The sequence below is a fragment of the Lycorma delicatula genome, chromosome 8 (genome assembly GCF_047948215.1).
Source record: "Lycorma delicatula isolate Av1 chromosome 8, ASM4794821v1, whole genome shotgun sequence".
Lineage (NCBI taxonomy): Eukaryota > Metazoa > Arthropoda > Insecta > Hemiptera > Fulgoridae > Lycorma > Lycorma delicatula.
Window position 1 is genome coordinate 135,723,373 of NC_134462.1, and position 22,930 is coordinate 135,746,302.

At 32.0% G+C, this 22,930-nt stretch overlaps 1 protein-coding gene across 2 annotated transcripts in view; it reads left to right on the plus strand.

Annotated features, from left to right (window-relative positions):
* Window positions 1–22,930, plus strand: part of gem (transcription factor CP2 like gemini) — a 226,672-nt gene that overhangs the window by 133,033 nt on the left and 70,709 nt on the right. For both annotated transcript variants that reach the window (XM_075373243.1, XM_075373244.1), the window contains 3 exons: window positions 5,166–5,315; window positions 6,820–6,930; window positions 13,368–13,444. In XM_075373243.1, coding sequence (XP_075229358.1) covers window positions 5,166–5,315; window positions 6,820–6,930; window positions 13,368–13,444 — 338 coding nt within the window. The remainder of the gene's footprint in view (window positions 1–5,165; window positions 5,316–6,819; window positions 6,931–13,367; window positions 13,445–22,930) is intronic.

Genomic DNA, 22,930 nt, shown 5'->3' on the forward strand with positions numbered 1-22,930 from the left:
AGCTATTTTTAAGTCCCATATTCGGTAAATTAAAACTGAATGGGACAGTGAATACAATAACAATTGATAAATAACTGAAAACATTTTCTGGAGTACAGCTTCACATATTTAGAGTGAATGATTTTTTTAAAATATTTTTTACTGCTTTTTTATATTAATAAATTTTTTTATGTGATTCCTTTTATTTTATATCATAAATATAGTATTAATATGTTTTACCCATAATTTTCTTTATCATGTTGTCTGGTTGATACCTGATAATAATATTTAAGACTACTTGTTTGTGTGTCTGAAGATATGCCTTTTCATTAATGTATTGGTGTAAAATTCTTTAATGTAAAATTCACATTTCATTAAACTATAATAAAACACTGGTCAATGTGTATTTTAATGAAATATTCTTGAACACACTTTTCTTTTTGTTAATAATAATATAATATTTAAATCTTAGAGACTATCACATCTCTACAGATCCTATAATCACCAGGTATCGCTTTTGGTTTAAACGAGAGATGAGTTATATGTTTGTGGTTCATGTTTATTGATCTAGATTCTAACTAGATTTGTACAATATATTTTAAAAAATAAATTTTTAATTTCTGTATAGTCAGTTTTTCTAGAGAAATTTGTATTTTCAAAGATTTCACATCATTTTTTACTTCCTTGTACAAAGTAAAGGAAGTATTATGATTGCAAAAAATGTTGGATTTCAGATTTCAATGGAAATATCCTTTTTGACCATTCCTGAATCCATTTTGACTAGTTTCAGCATGACGTATATACGTACTTATGTATCTCGCATAACTCAAAAATGATTAGCCGTTGGATGTTGAAATTTTGGATTTAGGACTATTATAACATCTAGTCGTGCACCTTCTCTTTTGATTGCAATCAACTGGACCAAAAGTGTCCAAAATAAAAAAAAAATGGATTTTGGACTTTTTCTTAAATGCAGTAATAAGCCCTCATTGAGAGCTTTTTAACGATAAACCATAAGTGGTACTTATTTTCATTGATTCCAGAGTTTATAGCCCCTAATGAAATATTTGGATCTTAAAAGGGGAAGGCAAGTTGGTTCGAATCAAACTTCATCTCTTTTTTTAAATTTAAATTTATTGATTTGTTAATAATTATTAACCTCTGATTATAAAAAAAATGTTGCAATAAATAATAATTCAATAATAACAATAAAAAAAATTAGAAGTTATTAATGAAATAAAATTTTATTTACTTTTCATTTTAAAAGAATGTGTATATGTAATTTAATAGATGTACAAGGAAATCATGTGATGTCCACATCAGACTTTTTAAATTTTTTTTTAGTTTATATTAACTTTGAAATTCAAAAACATTATTTATTTTCTGAAATTCTGTACTTTTTGCTTCTGTAATGTATTAAAATTATGTTTTTCTTTGGGAAAAATCACTTTCTCCTTTACACTTTTCTCCATCTTAAAATTTTTTATTAGTTTTTAATTATTTCTGTATGATTAGTTCAATATAATATACCTCAGGATCAAAAATACTCTCACAGTATAACAGCATCAGTGACAATGTTTCAGGGACACTGACAAATGAATATTGAGGCAATCATTCCCTTGTATTTTTGAACTTTAAAAAAAAAATTTAATTGTATACACAATATAGGTGGTATTTACATAGTAGGGCATGCGAAGAAATTCTTTATTCATTAATATTGATTTTGTCTCCTTCAAAGTATTCCCTTTCGGATATAATATATGTGTGCCAGCACTCTCTTCAATTTTCAAAGCACCTCTGGAATGCAATATCCTATACAGTTTTTAGCTCTTTCAGCTATTCTGTCCTTATCTCTCCAATGTTAGCAAAATTTCGTCCTTTTCAGCTTGGTGAATAGGAAGAAGTCACGGGGGGCCTAATCCAGCAAATAAGAGGCTGAGGCATCGTAACAGTGTTTTGTTTTTGGCTAAAAATTCATGAACAAACAATGAAGTGTGAACAAGTACATTATTGTGTTGCAATTGCCATGAATTGGTTCGCCACAATTCCAGGCTTTTTTCCCCCGATTATTTCATGCAAACTGTGCAGAACTTCCAGGTAATATTCCTTATTGACTGTGCAACCTGATTGCAAGAACTCATGATACACTAAGCCATTGAAATCAAAATCAATCAAAGATTATCACAGCGATCATTAGAACCTTTACATTCAATTGAACTTGATGAATGTTTTTTTGGTCTTAGCTCTTCAGGAAGCTTCCATTGAGATGATTGGGCCTTAGTTTCAAAATCATACCCATACACTCATATTTCATTAACAGTTATGACTCATTTGAGCAGTTCTGAATCATTTTTCACTTCACTCAGCAACTCTTGAGCAGTGTTCATTCTGCACTGTTTTTGGTCAAAATTCAACAATTTTGAAACAGATTTTTCTGTCACATGTTTCATGTCCAAAAAATTGCTTGGCGTGAGCCAGATGATATGTCAGATTCATCAGTAACCCTCTGATAGTAATTCGGTGATTGTCCATAATCACTTTCTTCACTTTTTTGACGGTCGTTGGTTGTTGATGTGCAGGGTCGTCCAGGGCACTCATAATCTTCCTTGTCTTCATGGCCCTCTTCAAAATGTTTGTACTACCTGTAAATGCTTGCTTTATTCTTAGAAGAATCGCTGAAAGCAACATTCAATATTTTCAATAAATAAAGCTGTGCTTTAAAGCAAAATTTAATGTAAATTCTGTGCTCCATTTTTTCCACAAATTAAAATTAGCTGACCGTACCAAAACACGTGTAAAGCCCACCGGGCTGGTCTAGTGGTTAACTTGCCATCGCAAATCAGCTGATTTTGAAGTCGAGAGTTCTAAGGTTCAAATCCTAGTAAAGGTAGTTACTTTTATATGAATTTGAATACTAGATTATAGATACCAGTGTTCTTTGGTGGTTGGATTTCAATTAACCACATCTCAGGAACAGTCGACCTGTGACTGTACAAGACTACACTTCATTTACATTCATACGCATCATCCTCATTCATCCTCTGAAGTAATACCTTACGGTGGTTCCTGGAGGCTAAACAGAAAAAAAAGAGTAAAACACATGTAACCCTTTTGATAGACAACAATAAACTAAGCATCCAATTTGACTACCAATGAAAATATATACTTTAGGGACTAGTGTACTAACAAAAAAAAAGATTGTGACTGTTGCACTTATACAGCCTGGGAAATTTTAAAATCCCATGAATTTTTTTAATAAACGTCATAAATTAAGAAATTCATTTGCTGCACAAACAAAACAAATGCTCAACAAACCACAGTCTACAAGTTAAGTTGTCAAGTCCTTCACTGAAATATTTTTAATTAATAGATTGTTATTTGATATACAGGGGTTATTTTTTTTTCAACCTCTGATGTGCATGTACAAGAACTACATAAACAGGAAATAGGCAGGAGCCAGTTCTGCACATCATGCAATTGCACAATCACCCTATCACAACCTCTGCCATTGCTGGCTCCACTGCATCAGTCTGAGCCAAACTATGGGCAATTGAACATGGCCGCTACGATCAATCCTCCCACCACCCGTGAGTTGTGGAGTGTGATATGTTTCTGCAAGCAGAAGGATGTAGCGCTGCTTAAATCCATTGTAGAATGAGGCGTATTGTGAAAATAGTGTATTGTGAGTGAAAACTTTATGAGTGATGGTAATGTATGGGAATGGTGTAGGAAATTAAAAGAAAGGTGAACAGACGTTCAGGACGAAGTTGGGCAAGGATGCAAGTCTGTCGCTACTATACGCCTGCTTGAGCATGTTGATGATTTTGTCTACGACAGACAAAAGTTTACAATAAGTGAACATTCTGCAAAAATTTCAAGGTCTTTTCTGTACGCAATTGTGGCCAAAGACGTAGGATACCAGAACCTGTATGCATATTGGGTCCTAAAAATGTTGAGTGACAATCACAAAACACGGCGAATGGCATCAGCCTTAATGTTTCTCACACGTTACAATAATGAGGGAAAGAGTTTTTAAGTCTATCGTTACTGGCAATGAGACTTGGATCCAGTACGGCAATCCAGAAACTAAAGAACAGTCTAAGCAGTGGATGTACACACCTCCAAACAAGCTGAAAAAGTTCAAACAGACACTGAGCAACAGGAAAACAATGGCTACAGTTTTTCCACCAACAAGACACGTAAAGGTGTCTTGTGGTGGTTTTTATGGAGCAGAGAACAACAACAATAAAGGAAGTTTATTGTGAATTTTTACGTCACCTCCACAGAGTGATCCAGAACAAATGAAGAGGCGTGCTTTTGATCCATGACAATGCATGACTGCACTTTGCCAACATGACGCAAGACCTTCTCAAACAATTCAAGTGGGAAGTTTTCGACTATCCACCATATAGTCCAGATCTAGCGTCTAGTGATTTTCACCTCTTGAGAATTGAATGCATGGCTGGGCGGCCAACACTTCGCCCCAACAAAGAACTTCAGGAGGCTGTCAAGATGTACCTTACCTCACTGGCGGCAAACTTCTTTGAAGAGGGCATCAGAAAGCTGGTGTCATGATACGACAAATGCCTCAATCGTTTTGGTGATTTTGTAAAAAAATAAGTTAGATACTGCTCAACTTTTACTAATAAAATCATTTTGTTATGTCAAAGTGTCTTTTTTTTATAGCCCATCAGAGGTTGAAAAACAGACAGCCCTCATATATGTCATTATTGCATTCTGTCAAGCCTACTTAACTGCATAGTGGTGCAGTTAAGCCAACAGTCTGTTGGTTACAAAACCCTTGTTCTACATAAAATGTAATGTAGCGTATAAAAATTGGCAACTGTAAGATTTGTTTGTGAACGTAATTGTTATAATACTTTATATAATTTTTTAAAACTAGTACATTAATATTTTATTCGATTGTAGAAAAATATGTAATTTTCTACTAATATATGTTACTTAATATTTTTTTTTTTTTAACAAAGCAAAATGTTACATATAAAGTTTATGATTCTATAACAGATCATAAACAAAAGTATACAGTTCCTTGCAGAAAATTTGAAAACCAGTTTATTGAAAGTTATCACTTTGTTAAACAAGTTTCTAGGTACTTTTGTGACTAAAAAATTACATAGATTTGTTCCAATTACAATCTTTTTACAGTACTGATTTTCTGTTTTTAGGTCAATTGCATTAGTACTGAATTTACTCCTAATAAACATGGCGGTGAAAAGGGTGTACCTTTTCGTATTCAAGTAGAGACATATTTATATTCTCAAAATGGTAATCATCGTAAACTTCATACAGCATCTTGTCAAGTCAAAGTATTTAAGGTAGGTTTATTAAAACACCTATTGTTTTATATGTGAATTTAAATGATATTATACTATGATGTATCCAATGAAAAACATTTATCTATATTATTATATAAAGTAGAAGAGGTTTTAGTTTGTTCAGGATAAGCAAAAAAACTACTTTACCAAACGCAACCAGATTTTTACTTGTATTTCTTGGCATAACTGAGAAGGTTTTTAGATGTATTTCATCTCGAAAAAACATTTAAAAAAAACAAAGTTAAAAAGATAATGATTCAGTGGGTGCATACGTAGTATGTTGACACAAAGTTTAATGAATTGAATTAATGAACTGTGAACCTTTATCACTGTGTGAGCTAGGTTTGAACTGAATGATTCGAATCAATCAAATAAATAATATTACAAAAATTATAGAATTAAATTTATGTTAAATAGTATTAAATAAATTAAAAATATTTCTGTTTAATAATAATGGGTTTCCCTTGGAGACTGCATGTAAGGCTAGAGTGGTGAAGTAGATGGTAATGGCAACCGAAGCAAGCTATGCGAGAGTCCAGGCTCCCAGTCCCCCTGGCAACATGGGAGTAGTTAACGAAGCACGTGGTTTGGTCCTGGGGTACGCCCCAAGGAGTCCCCTGAGTTGGTTCTGGAGTTCACCTTGGCCATATGGGTCCCAAGGGTCCAGGTTCTGGCTGGTCCAGGACGGGCCAGCTGGTTATTGATATATTTTTATGAAATATTCATATTCTCAGTGTATAACTCAATAATGATTTTGAGATAATCCTTCTTTTGTAAGTTTATTCAATAAAAAGAAAGATCTATGCTAATAGTTAATAAAATAAATTGGAAAGCAAGAAAATGCTCAAAAACCAGTTATAAAAAAAATTACAAAAAATCTTTAATTGTATGACTTTTATGATTATTAAATCATCATCAACGATAAATTTATCATGAGTAATATGTAGAGTGAAAGAAAGAATAATAGTAATAAAAAAATATTAATTAACGAAGGAATATGTATGAAACATTTTAAAACTAGTTTTTTCATTAACATCAATAAACTGACAATTAAGAATACAAACAAACATTCTCATTTTAGGCAATCCCATTTAAAAACTTAAAGTTAGCTTAAACAAATGTAAACTATTGAAACCTTTGATTATGTTATCGTATTTTATTGGTTAATTTTTTGTTTATTTATCTATTTTTTATTATCTATCAATGCTGTTTGATTTTGTTTTATTTATAGATAATTTTTTTATATAATTGGCCTATAATAATTAATTTTAATTATTAGTTGTTACAACTGTAAGTTGACTGTTTATAAAACATTTTTAACATATACATTCTGTTGATTTGTCTTCTAATAGTTAAAGATTTATGAGACGAAGATATTGAAAGAAAATACAGTAAATTTAAATAACATTATTGCTTCACTGATATTTGATAAAGATTAAAAAAAAATGTAAGTGAATGACGTTTGTAATGTGTACCTATACTATTTTCTGCTTTATTATTTCAGTTGAAAGGTGCTGATCGTAAGCATAAGCAAGATAGAGAGAAGATTCTGAAAAGGCCTCCAAGTGAACAAGAAAAATATCAGCCATCTTATGAATGTACTGTTTTAAATGATGTAAGTAAAATGGTTGTACTTACTAAATTGTGTTACAGTTTTTCGTGGACATTCGCTTTCCTCAGTAATTTGTTCCATCGCCTTTTGCAAAAAAGGCATCTCTTTTCTGTTTCTGATCTTGAATTTCACTCTCAACTTTGTATATCTAATTTCCCATTAATTACTGCTTTGCTTATCATGTTAGTCCTTCCCATGCAATAAGAATTCAATTCTGCATAATTTTTCAATTCAAATCGTTTCCATATTAATTCATTTAATAATTTTTTTAAATTCTATTATTTGTCCATTACCTTGATTTATATATCCTTTTAATGATGCATATCCTTTCATGTTCCATATTACTTATCCTTTTAATCTTCTTTGTAAAGACGCAGGATCCCTACAAGTTTGAAGTATGGGGCCAGCAATGAAGACAAGACACATGGGTTGTTATGATAATACCGTAAGGTGGACCAAGCATCCCATGTTTGAAGAGGGGGGGGGATTTTAGTGAGTAGGCCTGCAAGAGAGAGTCCACACTACTATGGGGTATGGTACCGCATGGTGCATATAAAAGGTTTCCTCTCCTCTGACACAAAACACCTTCTTTCGTAATATTTTTATGATTTCCATACTATTTATTTTTATGGATTTTTCATGTTTAGGAACAACATTTGTTGAGTTTTTTGATCTTTAAGGCCACTTTCATTCATAACATTTGAAAAATGTGTCAAATTTGACATACACAAAGCAGTTGTGTTGCTTTTCCCAGCAGGCTCAGCTCTTTGCAGTACATTATACTTTCAAATTCAAATTAAAAATGTCTATTCACATCCATGACATTGAATTTTGTTCATTAAAGCTGTTTAGAAGTAATTTGGAACAAATTGTGTGCTAAAATAAATGTTTAAATGCTGTAAAACATTTTGTGTAGAGTCTTATAGGACCACAGTAATGCCCCATGAATCTTTTACGTGAGTGATCTATTACTTAAATCTATTAAGTAATAGATTTAATTAGCAATGTTTCTATCATGAAACCATGTCAGAGTTATAGTTAACAAGGTTTCAACTTAGACTGATAATAGTTCAGAAGAAATTACAGTCTGGATTGCAAAAGTTAGGCTTGCTGCACAAACCGTTCAGTTTGTTATATGATAGGGAAGTGCAACTATAGAGATGACAAGACAATTTCTGTAAAACTATATTATTTCCTACATATAAGTATAGGAAATAATGAGTGAGAAATTTAAAACACTGAGGTAGTAGAGACGGAGTTGTCATGATAAAAAATGGCAAAGGATTAGGAACAAGGTTGTGAGAGTTAGAGCAGCAGTTAATATTCTAGGAACAGTAGAAACAAAAAGGTTGAAAGTTATGTACTCATTTGATGGGTGCCTGAATAGAAATAACCACAAAATATTTTGAATCTGTTACCAGAGCCAAAACACAAATTACTATCCTGGAATGACAGGGAATACCATCATAAAGTATAATATTTATAGGAGGAAAGTTGAAAGTGAAAAACTAAGTGAAATTCTTAGGATCCAAAAATCACCAGAGGATGTAGCCTGTAATAATGTATTTAATCGTCAGTGTGTGTCATCATAATTTTTTATGAAATAAAAATTCATTTGCTAGATAAACTGAGGGTTCAAGCATGGATATGTCAGAGGCTGTCAGAATAAACTGCCAACAGGATTATTTAGTGACAGGATAATGTAAGATATAATTTTTACAGCTCTGCAAAATGAATGGAGTAACTATTTAATTTAAGAACAAATATATAACTTTCTACTCATATATACAAGGAAGACCCAAATGAAAACATTAAATATTTTTTTTAATTTACAGAAAGCAAAACATTATATACCTATATAATTCTCCATGGCTTGCAATAAAAAACTGTTCTGACATTTTGAAAGTTCATGGATACCTCTAAAAAAGTCTTTTGACTGAGTGCATAGCCAGTCATAAACTACTTGTTTTGCCTCTTTTTCAGACTTGAAAGTCTTTTCTTCTATAACCTCTTTGTGTAGTTCTAAGATATGAAAATCAATGAGAGTGAATGCTGATGAGCATGAAAAATGTGCAAGACATATCTTGGATGGTTGCAACAGCTGAAAGGGGAGAATGGAGTTGAGCATTGTCATGTTGCAACAAAAACTTTACTCAAAAGGCCTTGTTGTGTTTGGACATGATTGCAGGATGCGGGTGATTCTCAAAAAGATTTGCATATATTGCAGCAGTAGTATTGCTCTTATGGGTATGTACTCCAGAATTACTCTTAATTCATTCTAAAAGATATTCGGCTTAATCTTTCTTAGCAATGGTTGTATTGTGAATTTTGTTCACTTTTGTTTTTTGTTGAGGAGCTGTAACACTATTCCTTGTTTGCTTTTTGGTAGCAATAGGTCCAGGTATCACTTATTGTGACAAATCTCCATAGCATGCAGTCACCTTCAATTTCAAAGCACTGCAAAAGTTCCTCTTAGACTACAGTAGTTCTCTCTTTCGAATAAAGAGTCAACTAGCACAGCTTTCTCCTTGCAGTCATTTAATTGAGCTTTTTTTTTTTTGTCTTCAGTCATTTGACTGGTTTGATGCAGCTCTCCAAGATTCCCTATCTAGTGCTAGTCGTTTCATTTCAGTATACCCTCTACATCCTACATCCCCAACAATTTGTTTTACATACTCCAAACGTGGCCTGCCTACACAATTTTTCCCTTCTACCTGTCCTTCCAATATTAAAGCGACTATTCCAGGATGCCTTAATATGTGGCCTATAAGTCTGTTTCTTCTTTTAACTATATTTTTCCAAATGCTACTTTCTTCATCTATTTGCCGCAATACCTCTTCATTTGTCACTTTATCCACCCATCTGATTTTTAACATTCTCCTATAGCACCACATTTCAAAAGCTTCTAATCTTTTCTTTTCAGATACTCCGATTGTCCAAGTTTCACTTCCATATAAAGCGACACTCCAAACATACACTTTCAAAAATCTTTTCCTGACATTTAAATTCATTTTTGATGTAAACAAATTATATTTCTTACTGAAGGCTCGTTTAGCTTGTGCTATTCGGCATTTTATATCGCTCCTGCTTCGTCCATCTTTAGTAATTTTACTTCCCAAATAACAAAATTCTTCTACCTCCATAATCTTTTCTCCTCCTATTTTCACATTCAGTGGTCCATCTTTGTTATTTCTACTACATTTCATTACTTTTGTTTTGTTCTTGTTTATTTTCATGCGATAGTTTTTGCGTAGGACTTCATCTATGCCGTTCATTGTTTCTTCTAAATCCTTTTTACTCTCGGCTAGAATTACTATATCATCAGCAAATCGTAGCATTTTTATCTTTTCACCTTGTACTGTTACTCCGAATCTAAATTGTTCTTTAACATCATTAACTGCTAGTTCCATGTAAAGATTAAAAAGTAACGGCGATAGGGAACATCCTTGTCGGACTCCCTTTCTTATTAGGGCTTCTTTCTTATGTTCTTCAATTGTTATTGTTGCTGTTTGGTTCCTGTACATGTTAGCAATTGTTCTTCTATCTCTGTATTTGAACCCTAATTTTTTTAAAATGCTGAACATTTTATTCCAGTCTACGTTATCGAAAGCCTTTTCTAGGTCTATAAACGCCAAGTATGTTGGTTTGTTTTTCTTTAATCTTCCTTCTACTATTAATCTGAGGCCTAAAATTGCTTCCCTTGTCCCTATACTTTTCCTGAAACCAAATTGGTCATCTCCTAACACTTCTTCCACTCTCCTCTCAATTCTTCTGTATAAAATTCTAGTTAAGATTTTTGATGCATGACTAGTTAAACTAATTGTTCTGTATTCTTCACATTTATCTGCCCCTGCTTTCTTTGGTATCATAACTATAACACTTTTTTTGAAGTCTGATGGAAATTCCCCATTTTCATAAATATTACACACCAGTTTGTATAATCTATCAATCGCTTCCTCACCTGCACTGCGCAGTAATTCTACAGGTATTCCGTCTATTCCAGGAGCCTTTCTGCCATTTAAATCTTTTAATGCTCTCTTAAATTCAGATCTCAGTATTGTTTCTCCCATTTCATCCTCCTCAACTTCCTCTTCTTCCTCTATAACACCATTTTCTAATTCATTTCCTCCGTATAATTCTTCAATATATTCCACCCATCTATCGACTTTACCTTTCGTATTATATATTGGTGTACCATCTTTGTTTAACACATTATTACATTTTAATTTATGTACCCCAAAATTTTCCTTAACTTTCCTGTATGCTCCGTCTATTTTACCAATGTTCATTTCTCTTTCCACTTCTGAACACTTTTCTTTAATCCACTCTTCTTTCACCAGTTTGCACTTCCTGTTTATAGTATTTCTTAATTTCCGATAGTTCCTTTTACTTTCTTCATCACTAGCATTCTTATATTTTCTACGTTCATCCATCAGCTGCAATATATCGTCTGAAACCCAAGGTTTTCTACCGGTTCTCTTTATTCCGCCTAAGTTTGCTTCTGCTGATTTAAGAATTTCCTTTTTAACATTCCCCCATTCTTCTTCTACATTTTCTACCTTATCTTTTTTACTCAGACCTCTTGCGATGTCCTCCTCAAAAATCTTCTTTACATCCTCTTCCTCAAGCTTCTCTAAATTCCACCGATTCATCTGACACCTTTTCTTCAGGTTTTTAAACCCCAATCTACATTTCATTATCACCAAATTATGGTCGCTATCAATGTCTGCTCCAGGGTAAGTTTTGCAGTCAACGAGTTGATTTCTAAATCTTTGCTTAACCATGATATAATCTATCTGATACCTTGCAGTATCGCCTGGCTTTTTCCAAGTGTATATTCTTCTATTATGATTTTTAAATTGGGTGTTGGCAATTACTAAATTATACTTCGTGCAAAACTCTATAAGTCGGTCCCCTCTTTCATTCCTTTTGCCCAGCCCGTATTCACCCACTATATTTCCTTCCTTGCCTTTTCCAATGCTTGCATTCCAATCTCCAACTATTATTAAATTTTCATCTCCTTTTACGTGTTTAATTGCTTCATCAATCTCTTCGTATACACACTCTACCTCATCATCATCATGGGCACTTGTAGGCATATAAACGTTAACAATCGTTGTCGGTTTAGGTTTTGATTTTATCCTTATTACAATGATTCTATCGCTATGCGTTTTGAAATACTCCACTCTCCTCCCTATCTTCTTGTTCATCACGAAACCTACTCCTGCCTGCCCATTATTTGACGCTGAGTTAATTACTCTAAAATCACCTGACCAAAAGTCGCCTTCCTCTTCCCACCGAACCTCACTAATTCCTACTACATCCACATTCACCCTATCCATTTCCCTTTTTAAATTTTCTAGCCTACCAACCTTTTTTAAGCTTCTAACATTCCACGCTCCGACTCGTAGAATGTTATTTTTTAATTTTCTGGTGACCCCTTCCTTAGTAGTCCCCACCCGGAGATCCGAACGGGGGACTATTTTACCTCCGGAATATTTTACCAAGGAAGGCGCCTCCATTATTGTTATGTGAAAATGCAGAGCCACATTTTCTTGGAAAAAAAAAAGCAGCTGTAGTTTTCCATTGCTTTCAGCTGCGCAGTACTCAGAGGACTGAGTGATGTTGATACGGCCGTTTAAGTCGTCCTGACTCACGCCCCTAACAACTACTGAAAGAGCTGCTGCCCTCTTTCAGGAATCATTCCTTAGTCTGGCTCTCAACAGATACCTCTCCGATATGGTTGCACCTTCGGTCCAGCTACTCTGTATCCCTGAGCACTCAAGCCCCCTCACCAACGGCAAGGTCTCATGATTCATAGAGGAGGTTAATTGAGCTGTCATGGGTAAAATACTGAATTGATCCACGACCTGTAAATTATTATCACCGATGGGATTATTTATATTCATTTCAAAATGATTTTCAAACAATAAAATCACATAATTTGCCACCAACCAAATAAACTGGGAGTTGACTGTTAATGAATGAAACTTCAGGATGTCTATTTATTAATTTTTTATACATTCTCTAGTTACAAGTGTTCTCTGTAAATTATGTATGTTGCATTAGATTTCTTAAGCATAAGTTTCTCAAAGTCGAGAGTTCTAAGATTTGAGTCTTTGTAAAGGATTTGAACGCTAGACTGTGAATCTTTGTGTACGTTGTTGGTTGGATTTCAATTTACTTCACATCTCAGCAGCAGTCAACCTGAGTGTTCAAGGCTATATGTTTACAGATACATTTACAGTGCACTGTGTCTACAGCTACATCAGGCCTGGCAAGCCAGTGGTAGTGATTAAAATTGCTAATCTACTCTCATATACCCTGACCCAGCAATAGCTGGAAAACTGGTTGGAGAAAACAAACACTAGATTTCTTCATGAAAATATAAATCATAAAGTATTTATTACTTTCAGTATATTTTATGTTTAAATTTGCAGATGCCTATAATTAATGATACCACATATCCGGCTAGTGTCAGTTCATCATTGCAGTTATCACCATCGTCTGATAAAATGTGAGTAAAAAAATTCCTTTATTTACATTTAGTTAGTTATCAACTTTTCCACTGTTTCTAGAACATTTTCTTTTACTGTTAATCAGAAAAAGGTTCTTATTTCTTTTTAATTTCCTGAATTTTGTGTTTTTACTTAGTTTTTTCTTTTAATTATTATGAATAATTTGCTCACATTACCACTATACCAATAATCATAGAGAGGTATTCTGTTATTTTGAATAACAGAGTACTATGATCCTGTTGGACTTTTTGAAAAATGTTATGTTTACTTAAAAAATAATAATATGAATAACAGAGTATCATGGACACAGAAAATAATGATTTTTACATGTAACATACACAACTTTAATCCCAACCCAAATTCAGACACATTTCATTTTTGTTTGATGATTTCAAAAATATCTAATAGAATCCAGTAAAATAATTCTGAATCATTCCAAATGAATTAAGATTGATCTTGTGAATTATTATAATGAATTTATGCTGTTAAAAATGTGTAATTAATTATGACTGGCCCATGGTATACCCACGCTTTAGTCATCGGTGTGAAAACTTATGCACATAATAAACACAGATTTAGGCTTCAAGGTGTTAAAAAACTACATCAGTATTTTTAATTTTCAATGAAAACAATATGAGGTCTGTAAATAAAGTAATGAGACTAGTTTTCTTTGGCAGCCAAAGTGGCAACACGGTAAAGTTACTAATGAATATATGGTTACTAGTAACTTATATGAGCTGATTTGTATTAGGTATTTATTAGACATAAACAGACTTATCATGAAACAAGTTTTGTTGTGTTTTACAAAAACGAGTGATACTAATTATGAGCAACATTGTGCAATCAAGTTTTGTGTTGATTCTCACTTGGTGAGAATGCTACTGAAACTTTTAAAATTTGAAAAGGGCATAAGGAGATGATGCTGTGTCACGAGCCCAAGTTTTTAAGTGGTTTATGGCATTTTCAGATGGCCGGATATTAGTTGTGAACGATCCATGTTCTGGAAGATCATTAACATCGAAAAGTGACGCAAATGTTGAGTGAATCAGAGATTGGATATGATTAACTGTCAGAATGATTGCAGAACAATTGAATTTGAATCATATCACAGTCCATCAAATTTTGACAAACAAATTGGACATGAAAAAAGTTGTGCAAAATTGGTCTCAAAAAAAATCTCATTGTTGAACAGAAAAACAAGAGGGTGGAAGTGTGCTGCAATCTTCTAGGGCGAAGTGAAACTGATCCTGATTTTCTAAAAAAATGTTATTACTGGTGATGAATCTTGGATATTTGAGTATAACCCAGAAACAAAACACCCGAGCAAGAAGTTGCACACTTCAAACTCACCACATCCCAAAAAAGCAAAAATGAGCAAATCAAAAAAATAACCATGCTAATTTGTTTCTTCGGTAGTAATACCATTGTCCATAAGGAGTTTTTGCCTACAGGACAGACTGTAAATCAATATGTTTACCGAGAAATTCTTGAAAGACTGCAGAAAAGAGTTACTTGTGTGAGACCAGCCATCAAAGACAACTGAATTCTTCATCAAGGCAATGCAACTTGTCACACTACACTGTCAATTAATGAATTTTTGACAAAGAAAAACATTCCTGTGTTCTTTAACCACCTTATTTACCTGGCTTGGTCCCTGCACTTTTTCCTGTTCCCAACTTTAAAAAAACCTCAAAGGATACCATTTTTCAACACTAAAAAACATTTTAAAAAATGTAATTGACCATCTCAACCATCCATATTCCGGTTTCTTAGTTCCAACACTGCTATGAAGGCAGGGAAAACTGTTTGATGTATTGCATGGCTTCCCAAGGGAACTATTGAAGGTTATAGAGTCCATGTATAATTGGAATGTAAGTAAAAAGCTTTTTTGAACCAGTCTCATTACTTTACTTACAGACCTTGTATATTCGTACCAGTACTTTGGTTTTCAAGTTAATCCTGCTTTTTGTGGTAAGTAAACAAGTAAACATCTTTTAATATTAAACATATTATTTAATCTAGTTCTTGTACTTTTTCTGTTAAACTGATTGATTATGTAAAATTTACTGTTATTGCAGTATTGCACCACGAAAGAAAAACTTGCCCTTGGAGAGTTATATCTTTAAAAAATTATATATAATATTAATTTTAGTTATATTTAAGAATATATTTTTATCTGCTGTTTAAATATTTAAAAGGATTTTCTTTTACCCAGTTTTAATAATGCACAGCAGCTTATCTAAAATTAAAATTACTGTGGTTCGCATCAAAAGAAGGAAATCATTTTTTATCAAATTACATTTTTTATTATACATGTACTTGTAATTTCAGTTAACAAGCTAGAAAAAAGATTGTGGATATTTCCTGAAGTTTATAAAAGCGTAGAGTGCAATACCAAATTCTTGGTTAGCTTTGATTCTTTTTGTCTACAGGACTACAGACCAACTTGATTTCCTGGACAGCCAAGATTCTGTCAGTTTTAATAGCACTTCTTTGTAATCATCTTTTTTCCTGTTTTTGATCAAAATTATGAGTTAATGTACATATTGTTATAGTGTTGTTATGGTTCTTGTTCTTGTTCTTCTTTTTTTTAATGATACCATGTAGAAATAACCAATGGAAAATTTAGGCGAAAGAAAAAACATTAAAATTAAACATGTTAATGTATTTTAACACTAATTTTTTATCTATTCCTAATTACGAGGGGTATCTCTAAAGTAAAGACTGCTGGGAAATTTTGCTGCTTAAGGTTGGCAAACCTGTGTTGTTCATGGCTTGCTAGTAATGTACACACTGGATTGTTGTCTGTAAGTTGTTGCGTTGTAGTATCTCTAATTACTTGTGAGTTATTCGTTATAAAATGAATAGGAAAATCAATTTTGCTGCAGACTGTGAAATACGTGGAGTCATAACAGTGTACAACTATTTTGAATGTTAAATAACCAACTTTATATAAAGTCTGTTCATAAAGTAAGTGCTGTTTCCATACATGGCCATCAAACTGCTGTAAACATAACTCTGTGCACTGTTCATTGTTTATCAGCTCTCCACTGACACAATTGTAGGCATCACTGTTCATGTTTAGAATTTTACAAGCAATAGAAATATTTAAGATAATGGGAAAGATTGTGAAGTACAGTTTGTTCAACAGTTTTTTATGCAAGAAATGTAATACCTGCTGAAATTCATTTATAGATTAGTGAAATTTACAGTGAAAATGTAATGAGTGATGGAATGGTGAGAAAGTGGATTAGACAGTTTTTCATCATTATTATTGACAATTCAATCATATTGATGACTGAAGGCTGTTAACTCCAAACCTCATTGTGACATCTCATCCTTCATTAAACTTTAGTTAGAAGATAGTTTATGTTTTGATTTGTAAATAAATCAGACTTAAAATAGAATAAATATATTTTCATCAAATTCATATTTTTGGACACCTTTTTCAATAGTTAAAAACTCTTTCTAACTTGTATGAAGGGTAACTGTAGAAATAACATTCATGGTATAATCTTTTTGTATTCAGTTAGTATAGAATTATAATTTCATTGATGTGTAGTTTTTTTTTACAAATGGAAATTTTTTTTTTTGTCTTCAGTCATTTGACTGGTTTGATGCAGCTCTCCAAGATTCCCTATCTAGTGCTAGTAGTTTCATTTCAGTATACCCTCTACATCCTACATCCCTAACAATTTGTTTTACATATTCCAAACGTGGCCTGCCTACACAATTTTCCCTTCTACCTGTCCTTCCAAAATTAAAGCGACTATTCCAGGATGCCTTAGTATGTGGCCTATAAGTCTGTCTCTTCTTTTAACTATATTTTTCCAAATGCTTCTTTCTTCATCTATTTGCCGCAATACCTCTTCATTTGTCACTTTATCCACCCGTCTGATTTTTAACATTCTCCTATAGCACCGCATTTCAAAAGCTTCTAATCTTTTCTTCTCAGATACTCCTATCGTCCAAGTTTCACTTCCATATAAAGCGACACTCCAAACATATACTTTCAAAAATCTTTTCCTGAGATTTAAATTAATTTTTGATGTAAACAAATTATATTTCTTACTGAAGGCTCGTTTAGCTTGTGCTATTCGGCATTTTATATCGCTCCTGCTTCGTCCATCTTTAGTAATTCTATTTCCCAAATAACAAAATTCTTCTACCTCCACAATCTTTTCTCCTCCTATTTTCACATTCAGCAGTCCATCTTTGTTATTTCTACTACATTTCATTACTTTTGTTTTGTTCTTGTTTATTTTCATGCGATATTTCTTGCGTAGGACTTCATCTATGCGGTTCATTGTTTCTTCTAAATCCTTTTTACTCTCGGCTAGAATTACTATATCATCAGCAAATCGTAGCATCTTTATCTTTTCACCTTGTACTGTTACTCCGAATCTAAATTGTTCTTTAACATCATTAACTGCTAGTTCCATGTAAAGATTAAAAAGTAACGGAGATAGGGAACATCCTTGTCGGACTCCCTTTCTTATTAGGGCTTCTTTCTTATGTTCTTCAATTGTTACTGTTGCTGTTTGGTTCCTGTACATGTTAGCAATTGTTCTTCTATCTCTGTATTTGAACCCTAATTTTTTTTTAAATGCTGAACATTTTATTCCGGTCTACGTTATCGAATGCCTTTTCTAGGTCTATAAACGCCAAGTATGTCGGTTTGTTTTTCTTTAATCTTCCTTCTACTATTAATCTGAGGCCTAAAATTGCTTCCCTTGTCCCTATACTTTTTCTGAAACCAAATTGGTCTTCTCCTAACACTTCTTCCACTCTCCTCTCAATTCTTCTGTATAAAATTCTAGTTAAGATTTTTGATGCGTGACTAGTTAAACTAATTGTTCTATATTCTTCACATTTATCTGCCCCTGATTTCTTTGGTATCATTACTATAACACTTTTTTTGAAGTCTGACGGAAATTCCCCTTTTTCATAAATATTACACACCAGTTTGTATAATCTATCAATCGCTTCCTCACCTGCACTGCACAGTAATTCTACAGGTATTCCGTCTATTCCAGGAGCCTTTCTGCCATTTAAATCTTTTAATGCTCTCTTAAATTCAGATCTCAGTATTGTTTCTCCCATTTCATCCTCCTCAACTTCCTCTTCTTCCTCTATAACACCATTTTCTAATTAATTTTTTCCGTATAACTCTTCAATATATTCCACCCATCTATCGACTTTACCTTTCGTATTATATATTGGTCTACCATCTTTGTTTAACACATTATTAGATTTTAATTTATGTACCCCAAAATTTTCCTTAACTTTCCTGTATGCTCCGTCTATTTTACCAATGTTCATTTCTCTTTCCACTTCTGAACACTTTTCTTTAATCCACTCTTCTTTCACCAGTTTGCACTTCCTGTTTATAGCATTTCTTAATTGCCGATAGTTCTTTTTACTTTCTTCATCACTATCATTCTTATATTTTCTACGTTCATCCATCAGCTGCAGTATATCGTCTGAAACCCAAGGTTTTCTACCAGTTCTCTTTATTCCGCCTAAGTTTGCTTCTGCTGATTTAAGAATTTCCTTTTTAACATTCTCCCATTCTTCTTCTACATTTTCTACCTTATCTTTTTTACTCAGACCTCTTGCGATGTCCTCCTCAAAAATCTTCTTTACCTCCTCTTTCTCAAGCTTCTCTAAATTCCACCGATTCATCTGACACCTTTTCTTCAGGTTTTTAAACCCCAATCTACATTTCATTATCACCAAATTATGGTCGCTATCAATGTCTGCTCCAGGGTAAGTTTTGCAGTCAACGAGTTGATTTCTAAATCTTTGCTTAACCATGATATAATCTATCTGATACCTTGCAGTATCGCCTGGCTTTTTCCAAGTGTATATTCTTCGATTATGATTTTTAAATTGTGTTTTGGCAATTACTTAATTATACTTCGTGCAAAACTCTATAAGTCGGTCCCCTCTTTCATTCCTTTTGCCCAGCCCGTATTCACCCACTATATTTCCCTCCTTGCCTTTTCCAATGCTTGCATTCCAATCTCCAACTATTATTAAATTTTCATCTCCTTTTACGTGTTTAATTGCTTCATCAATCTCTTCGTTTACACACTCTACCTCATCATCATCATGGGCGCTTGTAGGCATATAGACGTTAACAATCGTTGTCGGCTTAGGTTTTGATTTTATCCTTATTACAATGATTCTATCGCTATGCGTCTTGAAATACTCCACTCTCCTCCCTATCTTCTTGTTCATCACGAAACCTACTCCTGCCTGCCCATTATTTGACGCTGAGTTAATCTAAAATCACCTGACCAAAAGTCGCCTTCCTCTTCCCACCGAACCTCACTAATTCCTACTTAAATGGAAATGTATTACTCTTTTTCTAAGGTTTTATGTCGTTCCAAAAGCAATTATTTTGTTTAAAATTGCTGAAAATACATGTTTTCTGATAAGAAATTTTTCTTATCAAGACAAGAAGTTATTGAATTTCAGTTTTATATGTAAAAAGAATAATTCTATTGTTATCTTTCCAACTATTTTAAATTAATTCATTTCATGAAAAGAATACTTTAAAAAAGGCTTTCTAAAAAAATTATCATGTAAGTTTGCCGGTGAGAAAATTGTTGCTCCTTGTCAAAATTTATCCAGAGCTTAAAGTAGCAACTTGAATCTTTCCATGTTGTTTACCTTTAAAAAAGTAAATAAATGTGTTTTAGCCATGGGAAAGACTGCTGCTAAGGAAGTGATAATAGTGTGAAGTCAATGTAGTTTTTATTTTATTAAACTTTTGTAATATTTTCTGTCTGTCACATGTTAGAAATTTTTTCTGTTAGTATCTCTCATGTTATTGATAAAACCTAAGAAATTGATATTCTGTAGTGTATACTAAAGTTAATTAGAAATTACTGCTTTGTTTTTTTAGAAATAAGTGCCTTTGATTTTTTTTCAACATTTTTCTGTTTTTTATCGAGTAGATCACCATAAACATTGAACATAACCCTTTTTGACTGCATAACACTGCAGCGTATGACATCATAATACCACATTTTAGTATTTTTATTGCAAATTGGACTGTTTTGATTTATTAAATAATATTTATTAAATTTTTATTATGTCATAGAAATAAGTGTGTTAATTAATGAAAGAAAAATTCATCTCTAACTTCATTTAATACAGAATCAAACGGTAGTTTATTTATTTTTTTACGAAAAATAGAATATTGTATAGAATTTGTTATTTTTGTGGATGTTGTAAGCCTTTTGTTTAATGAGATCAGAGTAAGAAACTACTATATACCTTACTTGATTTATAATTTAATGTTACCGATTTTGATTATGAATCAAAATATTGGATCTGCATTACAATAATTTTTAAAAGAAACTTGTCATTTAACATTTATTAGTATAGCAATTTGTCTAAGTATGATTTAAAATATAAAGATCTTTTTTTATGCAATAATAATCTCTGATTATATGAATGAAATGAATAGTATTCTCACTGCAAATATTAAGAAATTGCATTTGTATTATATATAGATGATATTTATTAAAAATTCATTTGTATTGTTGGATTGTTGTTGAACATTTTTTTAATAGTTATAGTGTACACCTAAAAGTAATAAGAGAAAAAACACAATTAAAAAGGTGTTTGGATGAGAATTTTTTCTGCACTGAGCAGGAAGTAACTGCATGTTTTTAATATTTTATGTAAACATGATGTATATTATATTATGATTCATACATATTTACATTTCTTTAATCAGTTAAACCGATTAAAAGCAAAATTTACTTTTAAAACAAAATATTCTTTGTATCTGATGGCATTTTTATGTCGCTATAACTCTGATTTATTTTCATTTTTGATTTATTCTCTCACATCAATAGCCATCTTGTTGTATTATGTTAGCGAATACAGTCAGTCTTTCATTGATGTTCATTTGACTCATCAGGTTTTAGAAACTGTTCTTGCAACATATTACAGACAATTCAGAATTAAGATAAGACCGAGTGCAGTATTTATATTTAAAAAGAGAAGGTTTTTTCAATATACAAAAGGTCATTTAGAGAAAGAAATGAAAAAAATATGTAGAGTTTAATAATTTATGACCAAGGTCACACATTGTACAATTTGTAGCCACTAACTCAATGGTACTCATATATTATTGTCTCCTGAATACGTACTCTGTTTCAGTTCAGTCTGTACAAAGTAGGCATTTGTAAAATGGTAGATCAGGTGTCTTCTTTTACTTTTTGTTTAATCTTATATTTTTATTTAAATTATCCTTATACTGTTTTTAATAAATGCGTAAATTGTTTATCAATATTTACATCCACTATGAGAATTTAATAATAATAACAAAAACTATCTATGGATAAATAACACATGCAGTTAACATTAACTAAATTATGTTATCTGTAGCAAAAAAAGAAAAGAAAAACTGTTTACTGAAAATAAAAATCTAAATACACTTAAAGAAATATTATTAAGGAACTTAATAGTTACTATAAAATATTGTAGAAGTAAAGGTCTATGTGGCATGTAGTAACAAATGTATGTGGTAGAAATCTACTACATGCACTTGTTATTAATATCTAATATGAGTAGATTAAGGTTGATTGGTAAAAATAATTAAAAAATTATTGTTTATTAATTAAAATCCATCTTTTGCTTCAGATTTTTATCTTTAAAAGGTAGTTCTTAAGCATTTTTGTTTTCAGTAACTGGTTAATTTTGGTAATTATTTATATAAGATTTAAAGCAAATATAGTAAGCAAGAAAATAGTATTAATGATATTATCGATAATAATTCTACAGAACAATTGTCACTATTGAAATTGTTAGATGTAATGATTGTTCATAATCTCTCTTGGAATGATCACATAGATTCATTTACACAATAATAAGCACAAATATATTTTGATGAGACATACTTTGGTGATAATGAATTGATAATTAATTATAATCATGGATTGATAATCACTCATACACAGTATACAATGCTGTTTTGGGGATTATAATCAAAACAAAATTTAGAATGAGAAATCTTTATGCTGCAAGAGAAATTCATTAGATATATAGTAAGTATAAGGAATTATGAAACTAATGGGAGATATTTTAAGATTAATGATATTGTCTCTTCAATATTTATTTATAAAGCACTAATCAGTTACAGAAGACAGAGTTTGAAATAATTGTTTCTTGAATTTACCTTCATATAACTAAATTTGCCTATTACAAACATGCTGTGGCAGTTTTTTTTAATTTAGGTTTTCCCAATCAGCGTACTTCAAAATAAATTTGAGTACTAATTCTATGTTAATAAAATTAAAACAATATTTGCTTGTTGTATTTTTAAATGTTGAAAACTGTTAACTAAAATGTAGCAACTCATTACATAATAAAATTTCATTAATATTGTTCCATTTATGAAGTGTAATGTAAATAAAGCAAATACCGATTCAAATTAAGAATTGTTTATTAACATGTTCATAATT